This window comes from Cottoperca gobio, chromosome 10 (assembly GCF_900634415.1).
Source record: "Cottoperca gobio chromosome 10, fCotGob3.1, whole genome shotgun sequence".
In the NCBI taxonomy this organism is placed as follows: domain Eukaryota; kingdom Metazoa; phylum Chordata; class Actinopteri; order Perciformes; family Bovichtidae; genus Cottoperca; species Cottoperca gobio.
In genome coordinates this window covers 14,952,142-14,978,401 of record NC_041364.1, presented here as the reverse complement: position 1 = coordinate 14,978,401, position 26,260 = coordinate 14,952,142, and the positions used below count along the sequence as shown (strand labels likewise).

The window sequence follows — 26,260 nt, the reverse complement described above, 5'->3', positions numbered from 1 at the left end:
TACACGGCTGGCGGTTTTGTGTGTCCTGGATGAATGTGCGGCTGTTCATGAGGAATGACTGTCGGGCTCACGGCTGATTGAGTGTCTGAATGAGTGAGTGAACAACTAAACCCGACACACGGAGTGAGTGGGCAAGCGAGAGCAGGAAACGTAGGGGTGAATAGAGGGATGTGAGGGCTGCAGCTGGGGACTATTGGCTGCATAATGGATGGAGCGGCAGAGGAGTCGGACCGTGAGGCCACGGTGGTGGTCTGGGCCGAGATGGGCTCGGCTGGGGTCTGAGCAGGGCCGAGCGCCAGCCCCGGCCTCAGGGGACATTAACGCAGAGAGCCATAGATATGGAGGCACTCTGTGGACTCAACTGTGGCCCGCTGGCAGCAGGGGCCTGAGCGCCTGCTACAAAAAGAAAGACAGGAAGAGAAAAGAAAATAAGGGGCAAGAAAGAGAGCCATCCATTCATCCATCCATGCCTCGACCTCTCCATGCATCCTCCCCACACTCACCAAACCGACTGCACTCTGCACCGCACTTTCTTTCTGACCTGACCACTGTTACAGCTCTTAAATGGATGCTATTGAATATTTGATAGCGCAAAACACTGACTTTTTAATATTTAAAAAGGGATTTTGTTCTAACAGGGACTAATGTGCAGCTAATGTTTGATTTTGAACTTTCACAACCAGAAGAACACAATGAGATACCAACAGATGGAGGATGTTTGTTTGTTTTACTGTAACTGAGGCAATATCTGATTAATATTATGAATCAGAAATAAGGGTAAAAGCAGTAAGTGAGGATTTTGAGGTTGTTAAATGGTTCAGACAGACACAAAGAGAACCTTAAATATACAGGAGTAGACTTTTCTCATTGAGCTCAGGAAAATGGAGGACAATTGCATATGTAACACAGAGAGGCTGATCATGTCTGAGGATTTTATAGCTGGAGTTTGTTTTTGAGATGAGAAGAAGACACCCAAGAAGGTGTGTGTGTGTGTGTGTGTGTGTGTGTGTGTGTGTGTGTGTGTGTGTGTGTGTGCGTGTGTGCGTGTGTGTGTGTGTGTGTGTGTGTGTGTGTGTGTGTGTGTGTGTAATGCGTGTGGGTGTAAAAACTAAGTGCAAAACTATCTAAAAAAAGCAAAGTGGTGTGAAAACTGATGTAACGCGACATGTAACCTTGTTCCAGGTTCCTCCATGCATCGGTAAAAATCATCTCTACATTCCTGTTCCCACTCACTATAACAGATGCATTATCCACTACAGTAGACAGATGGTTTGTGCTAAATTGGCCTTCTCTCTCTCTTTTCCTCTTTTCAAAAAGAGCATTTGTGTTGACATGTAAGAGAGGGGGAAAAAGGCAGATGCTTTATACTTTGTTGTGTTTCCATGTCACTAGAGTAATTTGGAATGCACAGACCTCTGCTCTGTGGAATTGTGTGTGTGTGTGTGTTTTTTCCACGAGTGTGTTGTGTTTCTTTGTGTGTGTGTGTGTGTGTGTGTGTTTGCGCGCAGTGTGGAGTGTGGACTCACAGCTGCGCCACTGTGCAGTCAGCGTGCCAGCCAAGCCAAACCCAGCCAGAGCTGACTGGGACGGGTGAGAGGGTGATTCTCATCACGCCACTCCCCTGCTACGAATCGGATGGAAAAACATGCTGAGCTACCCAGCAGAGATGAAACGACCTGTGTCAGCTGTTCAAGGACAAAACAGGAAATAATTTACATTTTTTGATTGATAATAAATCACCTGCAAGGTTGAGCATGGCATCTGTTAAAAAAGACAATAAAGGTTCATTTATCTCCATTTGGAGGAAGGTTTACGATAATGCCTCTCTATGCTGTGTATCAAATACTAACCAGGTACATATAGTTTCATTAGTATGGCAATAACTGTGTCTGAAATTTAAATTTAACTAAAATAAATGAGTCACCCAGTTCACATTTGGCCTGTTTAAACAGGTTCTGCCTGCTCTGGAAAACACAACATATGTCAACATGAGGAAGTGGAAGGCATCCTACATGTAGGCCATCTGTGCAAGAAGCTGTTTTGTTGTAGTCAATCATACGTGAGAGTCTCACACACATACATGTAAACAGATTCAATCACCCAATTCCAAAGTGTCTTCTATAGGCAAGAAATCATTCAGCGTTCTGTAGTTGACCTCTGACCTCAGTGGATATGGAGAACCATAACCAATAAATCCTGCTAATTATCATCTTCATAGTGTTTAAACATCATGGACATCTGTATACTCCTGAATGGGGTGTGTAAATTCCCTCTGCTGTGTTCATTCCCATTCTTCATATATGTTTGCCCCGAGCAGTTGTTGCGCTCTGCTTGGTATTGTGTTGTCAGTTCAAATCTCCTTATGACCCACTGCACCAATTTTCTGCTCTGCAAATATTATATTGTCAGCTGTGCATAGAGTATTAGTGTTTTTTGTGTTTAATTTTCAAGGACAACATCAATGTGTATTATTAAGTATTAAAAAGACTACTGTACTATGCAAGTCATTAACTCATAATTCTGCAGTGTGAAGGACTATTTTAAAGAGTTGAAAACTGGTTAAATAATTCTGCTGAAATTAGATTATTGACGGCCAAATTCAAATCAGCTGAGTCACTGGAGCAGCTAAATGTCTGACTGTATTCAGCCGCCCTTATCAGTGAGAATTGAACAGTGACAATGGAAGGAATACAAACACACCTGTCAATGCGAAGGGCGGAGTCAGAGGAAGAGTAGGTGTGCTGTCACTTATTTTTAACCTGACATTAGGCCTCACACACACAAAGAGAGAGACTCTTTTAAGGAGAGTATGGTTCCTGAGGAGAATCTTTTCAACTCATAGGAGCTGTAAGTATTGAGAGGATGAGAAGGAAAAGTTGGTGAAAAAAGGAAAAGAAGAAGCAGCCATGACGTGGAGGAGCCCTCTGGCCCTGGTGAGAGATGCTCTGAGAGGTCAGAGGGCGCGGGAGAAGGACCTCCGCAATTTAGCGTCCAATCTGCCTTATGAGGGCCTGGATAAGGCGAAGCAACCCAACCGCTACTTCCTTGGCAACGGGATCAAGACCACCAAATACACCCTTCTCCTCTTCATCCCCATGAACCTCTTTGAGCAGTTTCACCGTCTGGCCAACATCTACTTTGTTGGCCTGGCTATTCTGAACTTTGTCCCCGTGGTAAACGCCTTCCAGCCCGAGGTAGCTCTAATCCCCATTTGTGTCATCATGTGTTTGGCGGCCCTGAAGGACGGCTGGGAGGACTTCAGGAGGTACCAGTCGGACAATAAGATCAACAATACTCTGTGCTTCATCTACAGCAGGTACGTGCCTCAAACACAATCATACGTATACATACATATAATATAGAAGCAGTGTTCTGTTCATGCATGATGTGGCAAGTGGAAGCACTCGTGGTGCATTAACAGCACCTCCACGTGTGTGTGTATGATTCTTATCGTGTGTGTGTGTGTGTGTGTGTGTGTGTGTGTGTGTGTGTGTGTGTGTGTGTGTGTGTGTGTGTGTTACCTCTTCTGCGTTTCAGCACCCCGTGAGAATTTTAGACTTAGAAATAGAAAATGTGTGGGAGATTATTCCTCACAACAATATCTCTCACCATCACATTGTGCACATTTGATGAAATCCTCATCTGGGTGTTGCGTCAGCAAAGACAGTAAGGTTAGCGGTTATCTATTTTTAAATTACTGGTGAATAAAAATGAATTATTCACAAAGGAGGATAAACACTGTCATTTTCAACCCTTTCGCTGCTGTGATTAGGGAGTAGAGTGAGAGGAGGAGGGGATGTGGATTTCCTCACAATGTGATGTGAGACTGGAGGCTTCTCCACTGCTGAATCCTCACACATTCAACTGGAAGGGTTTATCATTAGGCAGCAGTTGCTTGCTTTCAAATTTCTCAAGAAGTCAGCTGGGATGTTGGTAAGTGCAGCCTCAGCTGGGGAAAAGCCTGCATCATGTGTGTGGGTTTATATTTGTGTGTGTGGTGATAGGGTCCAGGTGGCCTATAAGTGCGGACCCCAGATGTAGCATTTTGGAGAACACACCTGTCCCTCTGGGCCTGTTAGCGGACACTAGTCGTCTCCGCCTCACGCAATCAGATAAACAGCAGTTGAGTCATGGCGAGCGGGCTCTCGTGGGTCTCTTATTGCTCGCTGGGTGGGGATGCTAAAGCTCCATTTTGGGCTTGTAAAGATTAGAACAGAATCGATTGGCTGGGATTTCTTTGAAGTATACAAATGTTTCCAAAAGAAGCTCAAGAATAAATTTTAGGCTTCACACACTTTCTCTTTTTCTCTATCTGAATGAAGTTTATCCATCTGACAGCACGAGGAACACACATCTTGCATTGCATGTTCACATGGAAGACTATCAGATGACAGGGATTTAACGTCTTCATTTCCCATCACCCTTCATGTTGTGTGTGTGTTTGTGCGCGACGGGCCTTATCTTCATGATCATCTTATCTTATCTCAAACTCGTGTCAATCAATCCACCTGAGCTCAGACGTACCGATAACCAAACACGACGGCTATTAATTAGGCTCATTAAATCCTAACTCGTATTATCAGGTTGTTAAACATGTGTCATTGTATTGTCTGCTCACTGCAGAACATTAAGTCACCACAACTCACAGACTGTCTGTTGTTGAAGAGTCCTGAGAGTACATTTCCTCTACAGTAGAGGTACAGGTAGCCATTTTCACAAAAGCAGCAACACTTGATGATTAGAAAGACAAAGACATTGTTTGGCAATGCATGTGGAATCTTTAAACCAATTTCTGGCAGAGAGTCTGATGCAAAGATTGACAACACTGACATATGAAGCTACAGCCAGCAACACGTTAGCTTAGAAATCAAATTTGACATTTTACTGGAGTTTATGCACTGGAATATTTCTAGGCTCAATCAGCGGATACTGAAGGAAGTTCACGAGTCACAGGCAAGAAAAAGGTCCAACACATAGCCTGCTTTTAAAACATAAATATTAATCAATATTATATTAGTGAGCTTTTGAGATACTTGTTCTTAGATATTGTTACCAAGCTAAACTAACTGACTTTAGCTTCGTATTTACTGTAACCGTTACAGACATCACAGTGGTATCAAACTCATGACTGACATACATTTGAAAACTTTCCGATCGTGTCTAGGAAATGTGATAGCACACAAAACCCTTTAGAGGAATGGTCTTTCCTTTTCCTGGGAACTGTTAATTAGGCTTTATGCCATACAGAAGGCATACATAAAACGTTTCTGACAGGAGAAAATATTTCTACAACAACATACTAAAAATACCCCCGCCTATTCCCCCTCCCACACACACACACACTCCGCCTGGCTTTGTTTGAGACAAGGTGTGGTGTTATGTGGCAGCCACCCGATCAGGTCCTACATGCAGGGCAGCATGCCTGCAGCATGCCTGCAGCTCTCTGTCACTGGTGGTTAGGCAGCTTGACGTGCAGGTTATAAACATAAAGCATGTGGCTCTCTGGGAAGCCTGGGAACAGACCTCGTCTCATAATGTGTGCTGCAGTGTGTCTTCCTCTAAAAGTTTCCTTATTCTAAAGCACACAAATCACATCTGGGCCGCTCTCCAAAAACAACAGCATTGATTTTTCATTTGGTTGTATTGTCTATTCCCTAATTTAAGCAGCTGCTGTGATTTGTTATCCATAAGGAGTGAGTCAATATTTCATTTGATTGTATAAACATAGACAAAATACACCCACTATGCCAATATTGTTAATGAATGTGACAAAAAATCAATATAAAAGCCACCCAGGGGCTTGTGTATCTTGATGAAATAATCTGTAATGACGTGTCTGATTTCAGGAAAGAGAAACAGTTTATGGAGCGGCGCTGGAAGGATGTGCGAGTGGGAGATTTTGTGAAGGTGGTTTACAATGAGATCGTCCCTGCAGACCTCCTGCTCCTTCATACATCAGACCCCAATGGTGTGTGTCACATAGACACGTCCAACCTGGATGGAGAGACAAACCTGAAGCAGAGGAGGGCGATGTCTGGCCTCTGCGTCTCGGTGAGGAATACCTTTTGGTTTAATATCTCTGCTGTGTTTCTTCACAGTCTTCGACCCTCCTTCCCTCTGTGATGCCTCATGTTCACACATGTTCACACACGTCAAGAAAAAGACTGTAACATTCTTGAACATCTATGTTAACTGTGGATCATGTAAAAGCCTTTCATGACAGACAGAAAACACATACTTGTTGGATCACATTCCTTATCTTTCCTGTACAAATCTAAACCTAACCTTTCTTCAGCCTTCTTCAGAAGTTGAGGTTAAGTTACATTTAAAAAGTTTCCATTCATACTCGAGTGACTTTTTCCCTTCTCCCATCTCTCAGGATCCTGAATTTGAACCTGAAAGCTTTAACAGCGTTGTGGTGTGTGAAAAGCCCAACAACAATCTGAATCATTTCAAGTGTTATGTGTGAGTATCAAATACACAGATCACAGTTCCTTTGAGCCTTTCAGAGCAGCCGAGCAAAACTAATTCCAACCCACTCGCTGCACTTTGTGATGCCACCAGAGGCATTATTGGGGCTGTAATAGACTATAATCGATTTCCTCGGGCACCACAGCTCTTACAGCTGGTCTACTCATGCTGTCCGGTTATGGCCGTAAAGCAGGGGAATTGCTAATGGGGAATATATAAGCAGTAATGAATATCTAACAAGATCTGACAGTACAAAGGAGGTTTCTCACTTTCTCTCCTGCTGCAGAGAAAAACCTGATAAGGAGAAGGTGGGCGCTGGAATACAGAGTCTGCTGCTGCGAGGCTGCACAGTGAAGAACACGGACCACGCTGTTGGCTTTGTGGTGTACGCAGGTATATTCTCCATTTTCTCAGCTGCTTCACTGTGTTGACCTTGAGCTTTTAGTGTTTTTGTCAAGGGCCAGGACTTTAGAAGTAGCCTACTGAGGTTATGAGTCAATCACAACCTCAGCCAAATGTTGTCTATAAAAAAAAAAGAAAAATATATAGAAAGTATTTTAGCACATTTAATGATATGAACGTTCAGTTATACTTTCTGTACATTTTGTCGCCCAACATATTGGTGTAATTTTGGTGCACTAAATTCCTTTCATTTTAATGTGAGTTTTTATTTATTTTTTTATATATAACTTTTAAAAACGTTTAGTCAAACAAGGCTAAGTGTGTGTTGCTATGCTAGCAGCGCTGTGAGGCTGTAATTAAGCACAGCGGTTTTGAGCTAAATGTTGACAGCAGCACGCTAACATGCAGCAGGTATAATGTTTACCATGTGCACCATCTTAGTTTAGCATGTTAGCATGCTAACATTTGTTTATTAGCACTAATCACTAAACAGCTGAGGCTCTAGTTTTCAAGTATTTGGTCATAAACCAAAGTATTAGACAACGTTTCAAATATGTCTACCTGATTATGACAATGATGCACCATCTGGGAACATTTTGTGCCACTCATTGAGTAGCTGTTGAGATATTTCACAGGATAAGTGAAAAGTTTGACCTGCTTTAGGGAAAAGTCAGAGGATCATTAAAGTCAGTAGGTTTCATCCTCAAGGAGCCACGGAGTTCTGTGCAAAGTTTCACGGCAATTCATCAAATAGCTGTTGAGATATTTCAGCCTGGATCAAAGTTGTGAACTTACCAAACCACAGACTGACTGACTGACTGACAAAGGCCTTTTTCGCAGAAGACATTTTGACTTGTCACAGTAGGAAAAGCAGTGTCAGAGTAAATAATTAAATGAATGATGGCTGAATTCCATTTAGCTGCTATGATTTCAGGTTCATGGTATTGTTCATGCTTCCCTTCATTAGTATTCACGTTATTAGTAACACCTGTGATACTACACCTTTCCTACTATGACAAGTGAAATTGTCTGCTGTGAGAATTAAATTCAGGCCACTATGGGTAAAAATATCAGAATCTGAGAAACGTGTTTTTGTGTGTAATAATAAACCCCCAACTTTCCTGAAATATTACAGAGGACATGACCTCAGTGTCCTAGTGCCCTGTTTTTTCCCTTGCATTAGCCAACACAGTATGAGCACATGTTTTAAGTTATAATTAACAATTTCCCTTGAACATATGGAGTGCCTGTTGGTAACTGAATCAACACCTTCTGATCCCATCTTTAAGGCCATGAAACCAAGTCCATGCTCAACAACAACGGGCCAAGATACAAGCGCAGCAAACTAGAGCGGAAGCTGAACATAAACGTCATCTTCTGCGTCATTCTCCTCCTCACCATGTGTCTCGTTGGATCAGTAGGTCAGTAATGAATTACATAGCTTTACCATAAAATCACTACACAGATTGGTTAATGATTTTACATTTATGATGGAACGTTTAATTTCCAATTTTAAAAAAAAGAAAAGAAAACTCAGTCACTTTGGCCACAGGCCCACAACCCATCCCAGAAGAGGGAGGAGACAGGGGAAGGAGTGGTGCCAAAAATAGCTTTCATCCCTGCGCGACAGTCGGTGTGATTAATTCCCCTGTCCTCACACATGCAGGTCACTTCTTATGGCTGCAGAAGCTCCCCAGTGTGCCCCCTTACCTGGTCCCCAACAGCAACGGTCACCTGGACAGTCCCAGTCTGTCTGGCTTCTACATGTTCTTCACCATGATCATCCTGCTGCAGGTGGAGGAGTCTGACTGTGTGTATGAAAGAGAGAGTTTAGTGTGTTTTCCTTAATGTCTTAATTAATTCTCCTCTTGTCTCCTTTCTCCTCATTCTCCTCTAATATCTTTTCCTTTTAGTGTCTGTTGTCCACTTTCCTCTCACCTTTGCATTTTTCCATCATTAGATCCTGATCCCTATCTCCCTCTACGTGTCCATTGAGTTGGTGAAGATTGGTCAGATCTTCTTCATCACTAATGACATCGATCTGTACAATGAGGAGACAGACAGCCGCGTGCAGTGTAAGACCCTGAACATCACGGAGGATCTGGGACAGATTGAATACATCTTCTCAGACAAGACTGGCACCCTCACTGAGAACAAGATGGTGTTTCGCAGATGCTCCATCATGGGCACGGAGTACCCACACAAAGAGAATGGTAAACCTTCCCACTGAGACATTTTATGTTCCCAAAAAGAGCTGTTGTAGCACTACTTTTCATGGTAGGCCCCTATGTATTCATATATACCATCATGAAAAGAAAAAACATTCAGACATCACAGAAGAATAATTAATCTTTACTTCGGTCATCGTTGAAACATAAACATGTCTGGATGAACCTACTTATACTATCCACTTCAGTTCATCACAGGTTCTAATAAATTACACCCTGATTAATGTTAGCATAGCAAGATACTAACACTGGAATTTACTAATATTAGCATACTACTGTAACACATTGACATAATAACTCTTAGCATGCCAGCTGGATGCATGTCGCTAACTGTAACAGGACATTAGTATGTGAACATGCTAATGTTCAGGAAATCACATTGAGATTACAATCCCATTTACAAGTGACACATGAGTACAGAGACAAAAAAAAACACATAAACACAACATGACAAATTACAAAATAAATATTTTCCGATATAACCTTTACGTAAGTGTAAAAAGGAAGCACATCACGTAAAAAAGTCGCACCTTCCATCAATAAAAGATCCTACTAAATGTTTTAATTGCTCTATTGACATCAGCATGCCAAGTACTCTGTAAATCATTACAGACAAAAGGGGCTAAATGTTAGCATGCTAATCTTAGAATTAGCTATAATAGTATGCACTATATTATGTTGTATTCTCTTAACAGCAGATTTGTGTCCAAGGCAGATTTTACCCAGGACAATAAAGTAGATCTTATCTTATCTTATTTAACTAAACTATTTGGCTAAGAGCAGTTGTCTCGTCTATCCACCTGTAGACTTAAGTGAGATCGCATGATATGTTTTGATTGAGCTGTTTGTCAAGTGTTAAATTGAAATGCTCTTCCTGGTTTACTCTGAAGTGAAACTTAATTTGTCGTGTTTTTCTGATGTTGATCCGCATGTCACTGTGAATCCAAGCCTAGCTTCTTTTCTATACTGAAACCTGATCCGGCAGAATACAAGTTAAGATTTAAAGAAGTGGATTTAAGGCAAAAATGTGATTCTTTTGAGACCCTTATCCACATATTCCCTTTTTCACCTGTTTATTGTGTGTCCTAAACAGAGGGACATCTATTTTTTGCTTTCGTAGTTGTGCTGCCTAACTTCAATCTGACTTGAGTTTGAGTTTATAAACATTTATGCTCACAGTTAACAACCGAATAGAGGCAGGATTTACATTAATAATGAAACTTAGAAATATATCTTTACTCATGCATACACATTTACAAATACAATCCCACACTTACATACAACCATGCATACTTTAAAAATGACGACAAAATAGAATTTGCTGTATTGTCTAATTGTATAACTGATCTATGTATCCTGGAGATGAGTTCCTGGAGATGAATTGAAGGGTTTTTGGAGGAGCATTTGAATCCACCTGGGTGGGGCTGTATATCCATGTCTTTAAAGTCCTTTGACGCTGCAGTTGTGGTTCAGCGCTCTGCGTTTGAACATGACCTGACATATAGTGCATAAAATATAATATACTTACTGTATGTATCAACATGTTTTTGGGGATTTACAGCCATCCGCCTAGCTGTCCTTGAACCAGAGTCAGGGGAGGAGGTCATCTTCAACCAGCGGCCACGACCCCCGCACACCGGATGGTCCCTGCATGCCGAGGACACCAATTCTGAAGACACAGGATATGACCATGACAACCAACGCAAGAGCAAGGTCACGGGAAATGCCCAGAGCAATGTGGCCTTCAGCAGTCCGCTGGTAAGATGATCGCTCAGTCAGGAAGAAAAGGCAGATATTTAATCAGAGTGGGGTCAGGTCATGGGTCTTGCCTGTCTTGATATTATGATGCCGGGTCACACGAAGCTGCCACAGGGGAACATGTTCATCAGCATTTTGTTTGCTCATGCAGGAGGTGAAGTTGTCAGTTGACTCAAGGCCACCCGGAGGGCCCCACAAATTAGACTCATTCTTCTTGATTAACAAGTGTCCTTGCAGTTATAATCATGACTGAGTAGCATAAATAAATGGCTCAAAATCAAACATGATGCATTTATATGTGTGAACTGGCCCACTGCAATCACACCCATGATAAGGAGCTGGGACGACTACTGAGACGTCTCGTCTTACCACTCTGTGCTAATGTAAGGAAAATGAATTATAATGTGCTTATTGAGGTCATGTCTTATCACAAAAACATTATCAAGATGCATTTGTCAGTATGGAAATGTAACTTTATCTATCCATCCATTTATTAAACTAGTTAGGTGAGTGGAGCCCAGCATGGACTATGAGAGGTGCAGGATACTTCCTGGACAGGGTGCCAGTCAATCACAGGGCTGACAAGATTATATGATAAAGAATAATATTAATAATTCAGTGGATTCAGCTCAAGTCATTACAATTAATATAGCCTAATACTCAGCACAGTAACTAAGTACATTTATTCAAGTACTTAAATACAATTTTGAGGTACTTGTACTTTACTTGAGTATTTTCATTTCTTGCTACTTTAATTGATAACTTTAGTTACTTGAAGATACAGATAAATAACTGTAAGCATCATAATCATGTATTACTATATGTTCAGATTTTATTGAACCCTTGTTATCTGTAATATTTAATTTATATATATATATATATATATATATATATATATATATATACATATAGTATATATATATATATATCCAGTATATATATAATAACCATAAGTAATTAATGTAAATGATAGTTAATTCAACTTTAGTTAATAGTTATTTTAATGTTAACAATTACATGATAATTAATCATGTTTACTAATTTTTCTATAATCTAATGCTATACTTATACTATGACAGCTTATTGTTTCCCACATATAGCATTTGATATACTATATAAAGTATTTGTTAATAATTTCCAAATGATTTGTAAACCTTTAAGAAATTGTTTGTAAAACATAACACTTTGTTAATAGTTAAACATTGTTTGAGTGTCTATTATAAAGTTGCAACTGATGATTATATTATCTTTTCAAATGGTTAATAAATAGTTTGTAAAGCATCTATGAACATTATTTAGATATATAGTTAATACTTGTCAGTCGGTATTTAATTAGTTTCTGGTCCATTTATCTATGTAATGTGTATATGGATGTTTTAACTATCTGTTAAAGGTTTACAAATCATTTGGCAATCATTAACAAATACTGAAGTAAATAAAAGGTTGTAATGTGTACAACAATAAACTTATTTTTACTTCAGTAAAAGATCTGAATATTTTGTCCACCACTGCTAATACTGAAGCTGAAGTATGTTCTGCTTCTTTTTGTTGTAATTGTGGTAATTTGCATCTGTACATTAATGCACATGTCATACATGTTTCTCAGATCTAGATCTAAGATAGCATTCAAATCATTCTGGTACATTTCTAAACACACTCTCAAAATAGTCAAACTGACATTTATTAACCCAAATCTCACCCATCCTTGTGTCAAAGGGCCTCGTGGTCCCAGTCCCTGCTGCAGATGGCCGAGCTGCTAGGTGTCAGTGATAAGCACGTCCATTTTGGCCCAAAGTTGCCCCTGTGTCTGTGATGGGACATATGGTCATGCTGGGCACCATTTGGCACAGACTACTGATGTCACATAAAGTGTAAACGTGCACTATAGATTAGTCATTGCCGTTATGATATACAGTACAGGAGCTCTGTGTCTATTTTTATCTGCAGGGCAAAGAGCAGAGGCCTGGAGATGCTGGCTGAGACAGAAAAAGTCTTGTGTTTATTCCAGCGAGGATGCACAGAGCCTATATTTGGTTTTCCCCATGCTGTGTCTCTAACAGAGCAGACTCATGTTGTAATAATTAAAACTTCCTGCCTCCCTTCTGTCCTCTTCTCCTTCCTGTACTATTTCCCCCGTGAATAAATGAACAAACATAACTGGATGAAAAAGTTAAAAACTAAAAACCTTTTCAAATGCTGTCATGTCAAAACAGTAAAAGCTGAGCGTAAGCAAGAAACAGTTTATCAACACGAGGTTTTAATGAAAAGAAAAACAATTAACTTTTACTCCAACAGGAAACTGAGGTGATTCCAGACAGGAAGCTGCTTCAGCAGATTAGCAGGCCAGATAGAAGCGACAGCGGCAGCCGGAAGACAGACCCTTACCTGGACTTTTTTCTGGGTCTCGCCATTTGCAACACGGTGGTGGTTTCCACGGCAACAGCTCAGAGACAGAGGGTGAGCGCTCCACGGTGGATGGGAAGTAGAGATGGCACAGTCAGGAGAGGAAAGATGGACACAGGATTTGTTCTCAAGAAACTCCAAACTTATTTTAAAAAATGGCAAACTTTTCTTCTTCTTTATTTCATTCATTATTTAATATAGATCTACAAACCTTGTGTCCAGTACTGCAGTGATATCTCCATAATGTAATCAGTAACGCACACATCAATTAAGTTTAAATTATTCTTATTAACCTCAAAGATTTAGTTTAATTTTGAAAGTTCTCTTCAATTGTTTAGCTTCAAGTTTCTGCTCTTTAATCAGTGGTCAGTACTTATTTTCTTTCATCTTTAAAGCCCCAGTTGCAAAGAGTTCTCACTAAATTAGCCACATAGTAAAGGGAGATTTTCAGGGGCAATCAGGGTTGCCTTTATTAAATGTAGTACTCGTTTCCCTTGACTGTGCTGCTCTCAGGTCTGGCAGATGGGAGAAATATGTGAGTTTTCCTTTGAGTTTGTAATTAAAGGTAAAAGCACAAAAAGAAGCAGAGTGGAAATAGATGGCAAGGTTTTAAGAGTGTTTTTGTGTTATCACCATATGGGTATTCAAATTTCTGTTTTCTTTGCTTTACTTTCTCAGGAGAGTGTGTTTTCAAGCTCCGGTCAGACAAACAACCCACTGGATAGTTTGTCCAACCTGGTGAAGAAGTCTGCGTCTACTCGCCATATTTTCACCTCCTGGAAGTATAAGCCCAAGAGAAGTCGCACCGTCTCAGAGGACTCAGTTGTAGAGGAAGACCATTTTAACACCCCTGTAAAAATAGAGGGGTCTGGAGTCACCGACGGGCTCCAAACATGTTCGCTCCAAGCTTCATCCCAGTGCGACGATCCTGCAGCGACCTCAGATAATCTGAGCTATGAGGCAGAGAGTCCAGATGAGGCAGCCCTGGTGTACGCAGCCAAGGCATATGGCTTCATCCTGCTGGCCCGCACCCCTGACAGCGTGACGGTGAGGCTCCCGTCTGGGGAGGACCTGGTGTTTGAGGTGCTGGACACCTTGACTTTTGACTTCAACAGGAAGAGAATGTCTATTTTGGTGCGACACCCAATCACCAAAGAGTGTGTGTTGTACACTAAAGGAGCAGACTACGCCATCATGGAGCTACTCAGTACACCGTACGCAGGTCTGTGCATGAGAAAGTACATTTACACACATTTATTAAAGGATTTACTTGTATTAGTCAATACTAAGATACCCTGGTTAATTTCATAATTAAAACAATATATATAAATAAATCTGTGTCATATCATTCTCAGAACATCTCAGTGGGAAGCAGAAGAATATAGCAGCAGATACTCAGCATCACCTCGACTGCTATGCTAAAGAGGGGCTGCGTACACTTTGCTTTACAAAGAAGGTGCACAATCAGATATATTACTATTTACCAGCATCATTTGCCTATGCTAGAGGAGCTCCGTTTCATCTTCTTTCTGCGTGTGCTGCAGATTGTGACTGACAAGGTGTATGAAAGCTGGACAGTTAACAGACAGAGAGCTCTGGCTGCTATGGACAACAGAGAGGAGCTTGTTATGGACACTGCTGTGCAGCTCGAGACAGACCTCTCCCTGCTAGGTAACACACATTAGCCCAACACACACCATTCATAATAAACACTTGGAAACATTTTGTGTATCTGAGTGATAAGCTCTGTGTTTGAGTCATGCCTGACTCTCGGTATATGACCTCCTGCAGGGGCGACGGGCATCGAGGACCGTCTGCAGGAGAGTGTACCAGAGACTGTCGTGGCACTGCGGGAGGCAGGGATCCAGGTGTGGGTGCTGACTGGTGACAAGCCGGAGACAGCTGTCAACATCGGCTATGCCTGCAGGCTACTGGAAGAGGAAGACCTGGTGATTAACATGAGCTGCAAAAACAAGGTGAGGAGGCCCCTGTCTGTTGACTCAGAGCTGCTTTTATCTTCTGCTTTTGTGAAGTGATAAATGGTGCTACATCTCTGATTCATTCCTTACACCAAGATTATCATTTGTTTTGGTAAGCCAAACCTGAAATGAAAATGTTGATGTACTTAAAGCGACATTTTGGAAAATAAGATTAATAAGCCTGTTACCTTATGTTAGCATGAAGACATGGCGGGGAAACAGATTTTGTTTAAGAGATCTTACCAGACGTGTCAAAAACTTGACAAAGGTTGGTATTGATTTGGCTTGATTTTTGAAAATAAAGTAAAATATCATCCGTGTAAAGAGATATAAAATAGGGTGTGTTATGAACTAGTGATAGATACAAATATTTCTTATTTTAAAAGTTGAAGTTTTCAAATGAATGCATAAAAAACAAAACACAGTGAAGACCTCGAGCATTAGAAGCTAACAAGCACCACAAACTCCTATTGAACATGGGCCTTTTATGTAATTCTTTTATCACATATCACATGCAGCTTGTTACCGAGGGCAGCATTGACTTTTTTTTGACGGACGTTCAGGACGAGTCATGTGTTTTCCAAGCAGTAGGTTCAGGAGGTTTTACCTGTGAGCTTGTCTTCCTCCAATTTAAATGGCCAAACCTTTTTGAACACTTTTACATTTTAACTAAAGGTCAAACCCTCACATTTTCATCTGAGAAAGATAAGGTGTCAGGTGTGGGCCCTGCTTCTCTGAGGTCATTAAAGATCTGGTAGCACAGAAATGAGCCCTTCATAACAACCTGACCATGTCTAATCATCCCGCCTCAATTAGACAGAAATTACCGGTCGGCTCTAACGGATACATGGGGAGCTTTCTGGAACAAAGGGACTGCCGCGCTCCTCTCAGATTGGACTAGTCATTGATGATGAATGGAGTGAGATACCCCCAGTACAATATCTACTGCTTTCATATCTAATTACCACTCTAATATTCAACCCTCAGGGGAAATACCCCTTTGCTCATATTGACCATATCTTTTTTTTTTTTACCTCTGTAACTCGATGACCACCTGAGGGATGCATTCCCACAGTCATCACCCTACCACAACTAATGCAATTTAACCAGCATTAGCTAGATGATATAAAAACAGGATGTGACCCAATTTCTTTTTCATCATGTTGCTTTTCCTTTTGGCTAAGAGGCTGGAGTTATTTACAGACAACAATGATGAGTCTGATGGGACCAGAGACTCGTAATTGCATATAGTCAGACATCATGAACATGACTCAGAGTGATATTTCTTTTATCAGCACAGGCCATAATCTGTACTCCGTAGCACAGAGAAAGTCTCAATATGATGCCTAGTTATGTTATATGAATTTTGTATTTTCTTTGGGTCAAAGATTTCATCCTTAAGTCATTTATTTTATCAGAGCAACCTTTCACTATCACATACGACCCAAAAAAAGCTTCATATTTGAGATGTAGAATGTTTTAGCATTTTCTATTGAAAAATGACTTAATTGATTATAAAAATTATTGGCAATTATTTTTCTACAACTAATCAGCTCTAGTATGCAAAGCTTCCTTAAAACAATGTGATCAGCAAAATAAGCAGATGTTGTCTTCTAGCTTGCGTGCACCTCTATCTTGGACTGCACACTTGAAGAGGTGAGGAGGTACAGCGAAGACCCTCGTAATGTGGATACAAGACAAGACATCGCTCTGGTGATCGACGGACACACCCTGACCATGGCTCTGTCGTCGGACCTGCAGGATCGCTTTGTGGACCTGGCGAAGCGCTGCCGCACCGTGCTGTGCTGTAGAGTCACGCCCTTACAGAAGAGCAGAGTGGTGAAGGTGGTCAGAGAGAAACTCAAGGTCATGACCCTCGCCGTTGGTAAGACATTTGAGCTCTTCACTTAATTGAAAATGCATTTATCTGACACTTTTAATCTGATTTCAATGAAAAACAGAAGAAAGCATGTGTATAAGTACCGAAACTAGAAACACAGTGTAAAAGTAGTGACAAATAAATCATGTGTTTTTGAGCTTAATACCACGAAATGTTACTTAGACATCACTTTAAGATTAGAGTGGGCCCCTGAGATTACCATTGTATTACAACAGGGACCCTCTGCTTCAAAGTTCTGTGGGACGGGGGGTGGGGAGGATGTGAATGTACAAAAGAAATATATATATATATATATATGTTTTATAAAAAAAATATTTTTATAAAAAATGTTTTGCTTTATCTACAAACAATTTGGCGACCCCCCTGCAGTAGGGTCGCGGACCCCCTATTGAAGACCTATGCATTACAGTATACTGCTGGCATACTGTAATTGTAGGTTTTTTTTCAGGGAAGACCTTTTGACATGTCACAGTAGGAAAAGAACGGGTGTAAATACTCAAATTAATGATGGCTGAATTCCATTTAGCTGCTTCAGTTTCAGGGTCCTGTAATTGTTCGTGCTGAGGGGCCATTGTTAATGTTATCAGTAACACCTGTGCTTTTCCTGCTATGACAAGTCAACATGTCTGCTGCATGTGAAATATGTCTATGAGAAGGAAAGCATAAAGCATTGTTTGGGAGAAATGTTATTGTGAGAGAATGCAGAAAGTGTTGCAGGGAACAGAAAGGTAATTCTTCAGGTTTTATAAGGCTCTTGATCTTATCCTGCTCTGAGTCATTTAACCTCCTGAGAAATGTATTGTTGTGCATTAGACAAGACAGTGTGAAGATATTCATCTACCCTGAATAAAAACAAAGTCATACCATAGCCTAAATATACTGTACTGTATATACTGATGCAGAAGTTTTTTTTTACTGACAGACTTTACATTTTAAATTAGTTTAGACACCTATTCCCTTCAATAGGTTCTATAAGGACGGGAATTCTAGTTAATTCAGGTCTTGAGAAATTGATGCATATATTTGCAAATATAGGCAAAATATAAAACATATACCCTATTTTTAAAAATGTTTCCTATTTCTTCAAACATATTGCATTAAACTCACATTAAATTCCCAAATAAATGCATTGTATTTGTATTAATGTGTTAAACTGCCATTCAATCTGTGGTTTCAGGCGATGGTGCAAATGATGTCAACATGATCCAAGCAGCTGATATCGGCATCGGGATATCCGGTCAGGAGGGCATGCAGGTCTGAACTGAGGTCTTTAGCTTTGAACATATTGCTTGTTTCTTCAACTTCTCTCACTTTACAAACCTGTTTGTCATCTGCAGGCGGTAATGGCGAGTGATTTCGCTATATCTCGCTTCAAACACCTGAAAAAACTTCTCCTGGTCCACGGACACTGGTGCTACACTCGACTGGCCAACATGATCATTTACTTCTTCTATAAGAATGTGGTGAGTCTCGTGTGTACATGGAAGCGCTCTGCCTTCTGAATCAACAGCTTGCTTGGATTTTCTGAACTAATCATCTACACTTGAATGTGTTCCCCAGGCCTACGTGAACCTGTTGTTTTGGTATCAGTTCTTCTGCGGCTTCTCCGCCAATACCATGATCGACTACTGGCTGATGATTTTTTTCAACCTCTTCTTCACCTCTGTGCCGCCCATCATGTTTGGGATAATGGACAAAGACGTTTCTGCAGAGATGCTGCTGGGTGTTCCTGAACTGTACAGGACTGGACAAGGTGCAGGGGTCAGTGACACTCCCAAACAAAAGTAGATGCTTTGATTAGTTTATGTATTTTGAAGTATTTAAACGTGTGTCTGTGTGCTTGTTTAGGAATACACGTTTTTTACTTTCTGGGTTTCCATCCTCGATGCCTTCTACCAGAGTCTGGTGTGCTTCTTTATTCCATACTTGGTAAGAGAAACACATTGTGCAATGTTGCTTCTGTCATGGTGCGTTCCTCTACTATTTTACTGGTTTACTGCTTTTTGCCTACAATTTGACTACATGTGTTTTCTCCCCTCCAGGTTTACCAGGATTCAGACATTGATGTTTTTACCTTTGGAACTCCTTTGAACACAATTTCTTTATTTACCATCCTGCTGCATCTGTCAATAGAGATCAAAGCTTGGGTGAGTGCTGAACTGATGGATATCTAGTTCTAGATATTATCACAGTATGCTCCCAGCGGGCCAAAACTCTTATCATTAAATAGTTTAAGCTAGGTCTGCATTTGAAACTAATGTGATAATGATAATATGGTAAAATAATGTAATATTAATCCACTGTATTTCTTTTAAATAAATGCAATAAAAAAACGGATCATTAACAAACAGTTTTTGACAAATGAGGTTGTTATCAATATATCTAATTGCTGTTTCATGCATCTGTCTTGCAGACAGTGGTTCACTGGGTAGTCATGCTGGCCAGTGTGGCATTGTACTTCATTGTGACACTTGCCTACAGCGCAATGTGTGTCACCTGTAACCCTCCATCCAACCCGTACTGGATCCTCCAGAGCCAGATGGCCGACCCCATGTTCTACCTTCTCTGTACCATCACGACTGTGGTGGCTCTGCTGCCCAGGTACCATCACTGTTATCCTCCCTGTGGATAGAAATTTAATGAGCCCTTGTCATTGTTACGTGGTAGCTTTTTTATGTATTGTAATGAAGAGCATATGAGCTGCAGATTGAGGCGTCCCTCCCATTTTCCGTTCCTACTTTTATCTCTTATTATATGTACATTTAAAATACTAAGAAAAAAAGAGGAAATGATAATATGATCTAATTTTTGCTTTTCTTCTTGTGAAATGCTGGATACTTTCACCCCTTTAGACCTCTAATAATCCTACAAATAGAAAAATCCCTCCACACCAGTTGTGAAAAGTAACTAAGTACTGCACTTACAGTCAGAACAATTCTGAAGTACTTGTACTTCACTTGAGTATTTCCATGTTATGCTGCTTTATACTTTACTACTTCTACTCCACTACAACTCAGAGGGACTTGTTGTAACTTTTACTCCACTACATTTACTGTATCTGATAACATGAATGACTTACATATTCAAATTAATGACACACAATCTAATCAACCATGAATTATGATGATCAGAGCTGATCCCTGGGGAGAAATCCATATGCAGTATGTAAATAAAAATGATTGAGTAGTTTTACTTTTGGTACTTAAAGTATATTTTAATTGTAATACTTTTGTACTTTTACTTAAGTACAATTTTATTTTACTTGTAGTATTTCTGCACTGTAGTTTTGCTACTTTTACTTAAGTAAAAGATCTGAATACTTCTTCCATCATTGCCCCCCACCAAGACCATATTAAGGATAACATTGTTCCGTCTAGCCCAATTTAAACCCAGTCTACCTCATACTTATATTATTTATATATTATTTTGGAATATGTATTTGACTTATGCAGATCGTGACCTGCTGTGTAATTGTGAGGTTGTTGTGGACAGTCTAGCCTGATTTGTGATTAAATAAATGTGTAATTGTGACGTCCAGGAACGATCTGCACCGCGGCTCGGTCTTCCTCCTGGTTGCTGATGCGTCTGAAAGTGCTGATATTTAGAGGGAATGCTCTCATTTACATCAAAGGGCCGCATATTTTTCACTGGCCTACTTTCTCACCACCACACTCTCTCCCCCAGGTACACGTTTCACGTGCTGAGGAACTCTATCGCCCCCTCCCCTCTCGTGCAAGCCAGGCGTCTGGACCGGCTGGACGTCTCCACGAGGGACGAGTGGATGAAGGAGTGGAGGAGCTTCAGGGGCATCGGACAGGTCAAACGCTCCAGGCTGTCAAACCCACCTTCTCCCACCCTGGGGACCCCTGCGGACATTCATCCTCAATCTCCCACCGCCTCTGATATCATGGGGGATGATCTCACATTGAATGTCATCTCTGAAAACTTTCAGAGGCCTGTCCACAAGTGAGAAACAGAGACTTGAAGGCCTTGAAGGAATGATTGTTATTTATTCAGAAAATTGTAAATATTTGTGAGTGGATTTATCCCTTTTTAATTTGTGGGTTGAACCTTACATAAATGCGATCAGGGTGAAATACTCTTCCTCTCTGACTTTGTGACAAATCATTGATTGGGGTGATGAGTGACATCACCTATGTCGGCCCCCTCCTCTTTACTCTTCTTATAACAAGCTGCCATAGTGAACACATAAGCCTGTTACTTTCCTGATGGGTTTTCAGAGCACAGTGGTAACCCAATTAGTCATGCCACCCACCCCTCCAAAACGTGGCACTTTTCCAGAACAAAATGCTTAGCTGGTTTAATATATTCCTCTCACCTAGATACCCTAAACAGTCACAATGCATCCTGTCACTGAGGTGAACACACGTGTGTGGTTTACAGATTTTCCATTAACTTGCTTGTATAGAAAAATGTATGTTGTATACTGTAGGCTGGGCCTGTGTGTGTGTGTGTGTGTGTGTGTGTGTGTGTGTGTGTGTGTGTGTGTGTGTGTGTGTGTGTGTGTGTGTGTGTGTGTGTGTGTGTGTGTGTGTGTGTGTGTGTGTGTCAGATGCAGCATCTAGATCAAACAAGCCAAAAGGTACATTCAGAAGAAAAGACTTCTAAGCTACAAAGTCTGAAGCTTTTTTATGGAAATGGAGTGTGCACAAGCCGAATCCACTTGTAAAAAAGGGCTGAGTTATCATTGGCATACTTCATTATACAGTAGCAGCTCTGCTTATGTAAGTTCCTCCACCTAGATCATTGCTGCTCTCTAGTGTTGAAAGTGAAAAGCTGCAGAAAGGTCAAATGGTACAAAGTCAGAAAAACAGACATTAAAACATCCAAGATGAGGCTCGATATTATAGACACAACAACATATAACATGTAGGTTTATTGAGAAATATATACAGCCTAACTTAAATAAATAGCAGTTACAATGAATCAGACTTCTTCTTGAACTGGGAACCATATCACTGCTGAACATGCATAACAACATGTAAACATAATGTTATATGTGACAAATGAATAAACACAAAGCCAATCTTTACAGCTGTTTTAATGTATGATGTGTTAGTGTGGCACTGGATACTGTGGGCCTTGTTTGTTTAATGCACCAGAAATGGTACCATATGGTAAAAAAGAAATTAACTCGACGTTCACTACATATGAAAACCTGTGACAACAGAACTTAAAAAGGAAAATCCCACCCAACATTGTTTTTACTATTACTAACTACAGGTGATGTTCATTGTATTACAGGATCCAATTTGTTTTGTTGTGTTGTATCTTGTTCTTGATGATTATAAGAAAACAATAATGACAAACATTACATGGGCGACATCTCCAGTGCAGCAAGAATGGAGTTTGTTCGTTCAAAAATAACTATTCTTTCATCAACTTAGATTTCACAAACTGTATACTGGGAAATGTAGAAAAACACCAATTTAAGGAGGAGTAGATGAAGCGCTTTCAGACTCAGAGGGATGTAGCAATAAGGTAAAGAACAACATTTAATCACAAAATAAGACCTGGAGTTCACTAAACAACATACACTGATAATATTATGGGAAATGCTTTTCAGGATTAATAATGAAGTGTGATTTAACATAAGCAACCAGCAGATGGCAGATCCACAACCTTTACGCACAATGGTTGAAAGGTTGCGTTGAGCGATTGAGTTAATTCAGATGTATTTATTATTATTATTATTATTTATGGGATGCCATTTGAGCATTTATTTCATACCCTTGATATCAGACATCAGTTTCCTCCACCAGTGCAGGTCTTGGTAAGCACTAGTTTGGCATTTTGTCTTACTAGTTGAAAGAAAACTAACTTGTAACTCTTTTTCAGCAAGGCAAATATGCTGACTAGTTAGTAAGAGTAAGTGTGTCTAACCAGTTGACTAATAAGGTTAAAAACAACAGCAACAAGTCAGAATTTAGTTAACATGCAACCGCTAGTTAACGTGTTGCATTTTCTCAGGCCAACATGTTACCCAGTGTGCAACATTCTGGCTTCATGTCAGCCTACCAGGTGGGCATCATATCAGGGAACCACATGCAGCCCCTAGTGCTTTGACACCTCACTGTAGATTGACAGCTGAGTCAGCCTGCCCCCGCACATCTTTACAAACTCCAAGAATCGACTGCATGTCACTTCACACTCGCCTAGTCCGAAGGCAGTCCAGCTTTTGCAGTGTTCTGCGATGCGGATCAGCTCCTCATCCAGGGGCTGAAGGCCGTTGGCGCACACCACCAGCTCCACCAGCCGAGGGCAATTCAGTCCGATGCGGCCCGGCATCTCTTTGCTAACTGCCCAGCCAGGTGGGTGACGGGAGTCTCTTCGCGGAAGGGCTTAAATTTGTCCTCATAGAGGAAGAAGTACATGACGATGTTGACCTTGGGTGAGTGTCGGACCAAAGCCTCCCAGCTGCTTCTACTGATGGTGTGAAAGTGTGTCTGCCCGGGGGTTTTCGCTCACCACGTCAATGCGCAGGTGCTCTAAGTTTACATGTTTTTCAGAGGAGAGGGCAAGCAGGAGCTCATCACTCAGGAGATGGTAGCTCAACGCCAGCTCTCGGAGTCCAAGGCACTGGTCTGCAACACACAGGATACCTGATGACAGAAAGAGAAGTCTGAGCATGTGAATAGAAACAGATCCTTTAAAAAATCAAGATCACACAACTATAGCAAAACTCTCATGCTTTTATTCCGACATGAAATCACTTGAAAAGTCATTAAAGCAACATGGAGCATCCTGGTGGCCTAGGAATGTTATACACTGACCATGTACTTGTACTTCAAGCCAGGCCAGCAACATTTGTTGACAGAGAAATGGGGGTTTTCGCTATCTTTTCATTTCTGGCCGACTCTCTACTGACTAATAAAAGCAAAACAAGAAAATTCCTTTGTAAGAAAAGTACGGTGACCTGCTGGGGAAACATGAGGACAGCTGTTCATCGTCAGCAACTTCAGGGTGTTGCTGTTGTTGACAACCAGCACCTTCAGGGACGGGTCGTCCACTAGTGTGTCATCAATCTTGATGGAGGACAGAGACTTTGAGTTGACAAACACGACTGTCAATGCTGACACAAAGTGGGACCTGAGGAGAGACAAACAATGTTAATTCAACCAGAATGTCTCATACCAAAAATGTGTAAGATTTTAGCAAACTACAATCGCTGTACAGCAACTCTTTATAACGGAGAGATGATTCTAGTCTACAGATTGACACACACATGTTGGACATGATGTGAGCTCTTTGTGAACAATAAACAGGGCAGCAGTGAAAGTGTTGAGATGTGAGTATGAGACACAGTCAGTCTCTTACCTGAGACACATCCATGAAGCTGGGCCGTGCTGTGGAAATCAACCCCAGGGTCTTAATGGTACAGTTCACCAGCTGGGACAGAATGTCACAGGCCGCCTCTGCAGATTCTGTGCAGCTGTCCACCTGATTTACCAGCAGCGATTTACCATTTAGGTAAAAATAAAGAAACACACAAAAATAAGAAAAGGAAAGACGGAGGTATACTGTAGGAATATTCTCAGCCTAGATGTGTTAAACCCACTAATGCCAAGGCAGTTGACGCGTCCTGATCTGCAGCAGATGGCTTGGATTAAGAAGCCACATATTGTTTTAAAGGCTGCTGTGTTGTGAAAATGGAGGAGGTGAAAGGAGAGGAGAAAAAGGTGACAGCAGGGAAGACTCTTACCTTGAAGGTGACGTACTGCAGGTGCTGTGCGTGCTTCTTGATGATCTGCTGAATGAGGTCAGGGTGAGTGGAGCTCAGGTAAGACGTAGCTGGCTGATTTAGCTCAAACTCAAACCTCCTCCACAGATCAGGGGTGTGAAAGACGTCATTCCAGCAGCGGCACACAGACGAGGCCCTGGCCCGGTCTACGAGGGACAGATGCTGGACCAGTCCTCTGCTGAAGTCAGAACAAAGCTGGACGTCTCCTTCTTTGATTTGTAATAGTGCTACAATGTGAGAGTCACAGTTGTATGTAGCTTCACTCTCATACCAGGCAAAATGTTGAAATGTTAATTTACCCTAAACTAATATTAGTTTCTCTCTCTGTGCCTACATTAAAGATAATAGTTATGTAATACCTATACCTCAAGAAGTTTCAATAAGCATATTAATACTGTTCGTCTTTTCTTCAACAGAGGTAAGGCTAAACATTAGATTGCCATAAAATGAAAATTTGTCTTCCACACACGATACACAACAAAACAACTTACACAATTTACTCAACAATACACGACAACTATGCATCCTAAAATATTAAAGTGACCAGATTTAAATGTTAGTAGCACACTGGCTGGTATTGACTTTAATAAATCAATAATAATTGTCATTAAACAAACTGCTCATTCTATCAGACAATTTCATAAATCTACCACTAATTTCAGTGAGAAGACAAAGAGCACTGAAAGCTGCTCATGTTGTTCCATCCTTTACTGAGTTAACTATCACGCAAGCTTCATGCATGAACATGAACTGGATGAGTCAAATACTGTATACCGATGGATAGTGAATGATAGCAAACTCAGCTCAGAAAACGTGTCAACATGTGGACAAATTAAAAGTAACGCCTATTTATAACAATTTACAACACATGTTGAAGCTTGATACTCTGGTGACTCTGTGTAGTTTCAGACAGCTCTTTAAGAGCATGATTCATAGTTAACTGTTGGCTACCACGTAATTAAAAGCATTCCCATCGACCTATGAATTGAACTGAGCTGAAATAAAGTGAATACAAAGGCACCACCTGTAGCGCCAGGTAGACACATTTACAGTCATCTGGACGCTTTATGAGCATACAATAAGACAACAACGGTCACTTTACAGGTTGCTTACATGAACAGCTTATAAACAACATTTTCTTCTCGGTTTTGTGTTCTGCCGGTGGAGGAGACAGCGTTCACATGGAGCCATGGATCGAGATGACTTGAGAAATGCTGGCTGTTGCTGATATAGGACAGCAGGAACAGGTCCCATAATGAGCTCTCCTCTCGGCTTTAGCGACTGCTTGACCGGCGCTGCCTACACGTGAGCGGGGAAAAACCTGGATCTGCTCGGCTGCATCTCCAACCACCAACAT

General features: G+C 41.0%; 2 protein-coding genes across 2 annotated transcripts; one reads left to right on the top strand and one right to left on the bottom strand.

The window, feature by feature from the left end:
* The first annotated feature begins 2,906 nt into the window (after positions 1 to 2,906).
* atp10b (ATPase phospholipid transporting 10B) lies at positions 2,907 to 21,197 on the top strand. Its single transcript, XM_029442241.1, has 21 exons — positions 2,907 to 3,316; positions 5,847 to 6,051; positions 6,380 to 6,465; positions 6,758 to 6,864; positions 8,163 to 8,294; positions 8,540 to 8,667; positions 8,834 to 9,086; positions 10,663 to 10,859; positions 13,155 to 13,316; positions 13,941 to 14,484; positions 14,618 to 14,718; positions 14,807 to 14,933; positions 15,054 to 15,238; positions 16,859 to 17,126; positions 18,319 to 18,395; positions 18,479 to 18,604; positions 18,702 to 18,902; positions 18,990 to 19,070; positions 19,184 to 19,288; positions 19,555 to 19,742; positions 20,826 to 21,197. The coding sequence occupies exons 1-21, from the start codon at positions 2,907 to 2,909 to the stop codon at positions 21,109 to 21,111; spliced, it is 3,969 nt and encodes a 1,322-aa protein (XP_029298101.1). The 3' UTR covers positions 21,112 to 21,197.
* A 901-nt stretch (positions 21,198 to 22,098) lies between these two features.
* Positions 22,099 to 26,260, bottom strand: LOC115015079 (F-box/LRR-repeat protein 3). Its single transcript, XM_075074135.1, is given in 8 exon segments — positions 22,099 to 23,218; positions 23,220 to 23,473; positions 23,476 to 23,617; positions 23,619 to 23,764; positions 24,079 to 24,249; positions 24,479 to 24,602; positions 24,865 to 25,130; positions 26,194 to 26,260. Coding segments are annotated over 8 exon segments (1,212 nt in total). The 3' UTR covers positions 22,099 to 23,176.

Excerpts from the sequence above, each read along its gene's own strand:
- atp10b (XM_029442241.1), top strand. The coding sequence starts at position 2,907 with ATGACGTGGAGGAGCCCTCTGGCCCTGGTGAGAGATGCTCTGAGAGGT. Across the intron at positions 17,127-18,318 it reads GGTCATGACCCTCGCCGTTG|GCGATGGTGCAAATGATGTC; the intron begins GTAAGACATTTG and ends CTGTGGTTTCAG. Across the intron at positions 18,396-18,478 it reads CCGGTCAGGAGGGCATGCAG|GCGGTAATGGCGAGTGATTT; the intron begins GTCTGAACTGAG and ends TGTCATCTGCAG.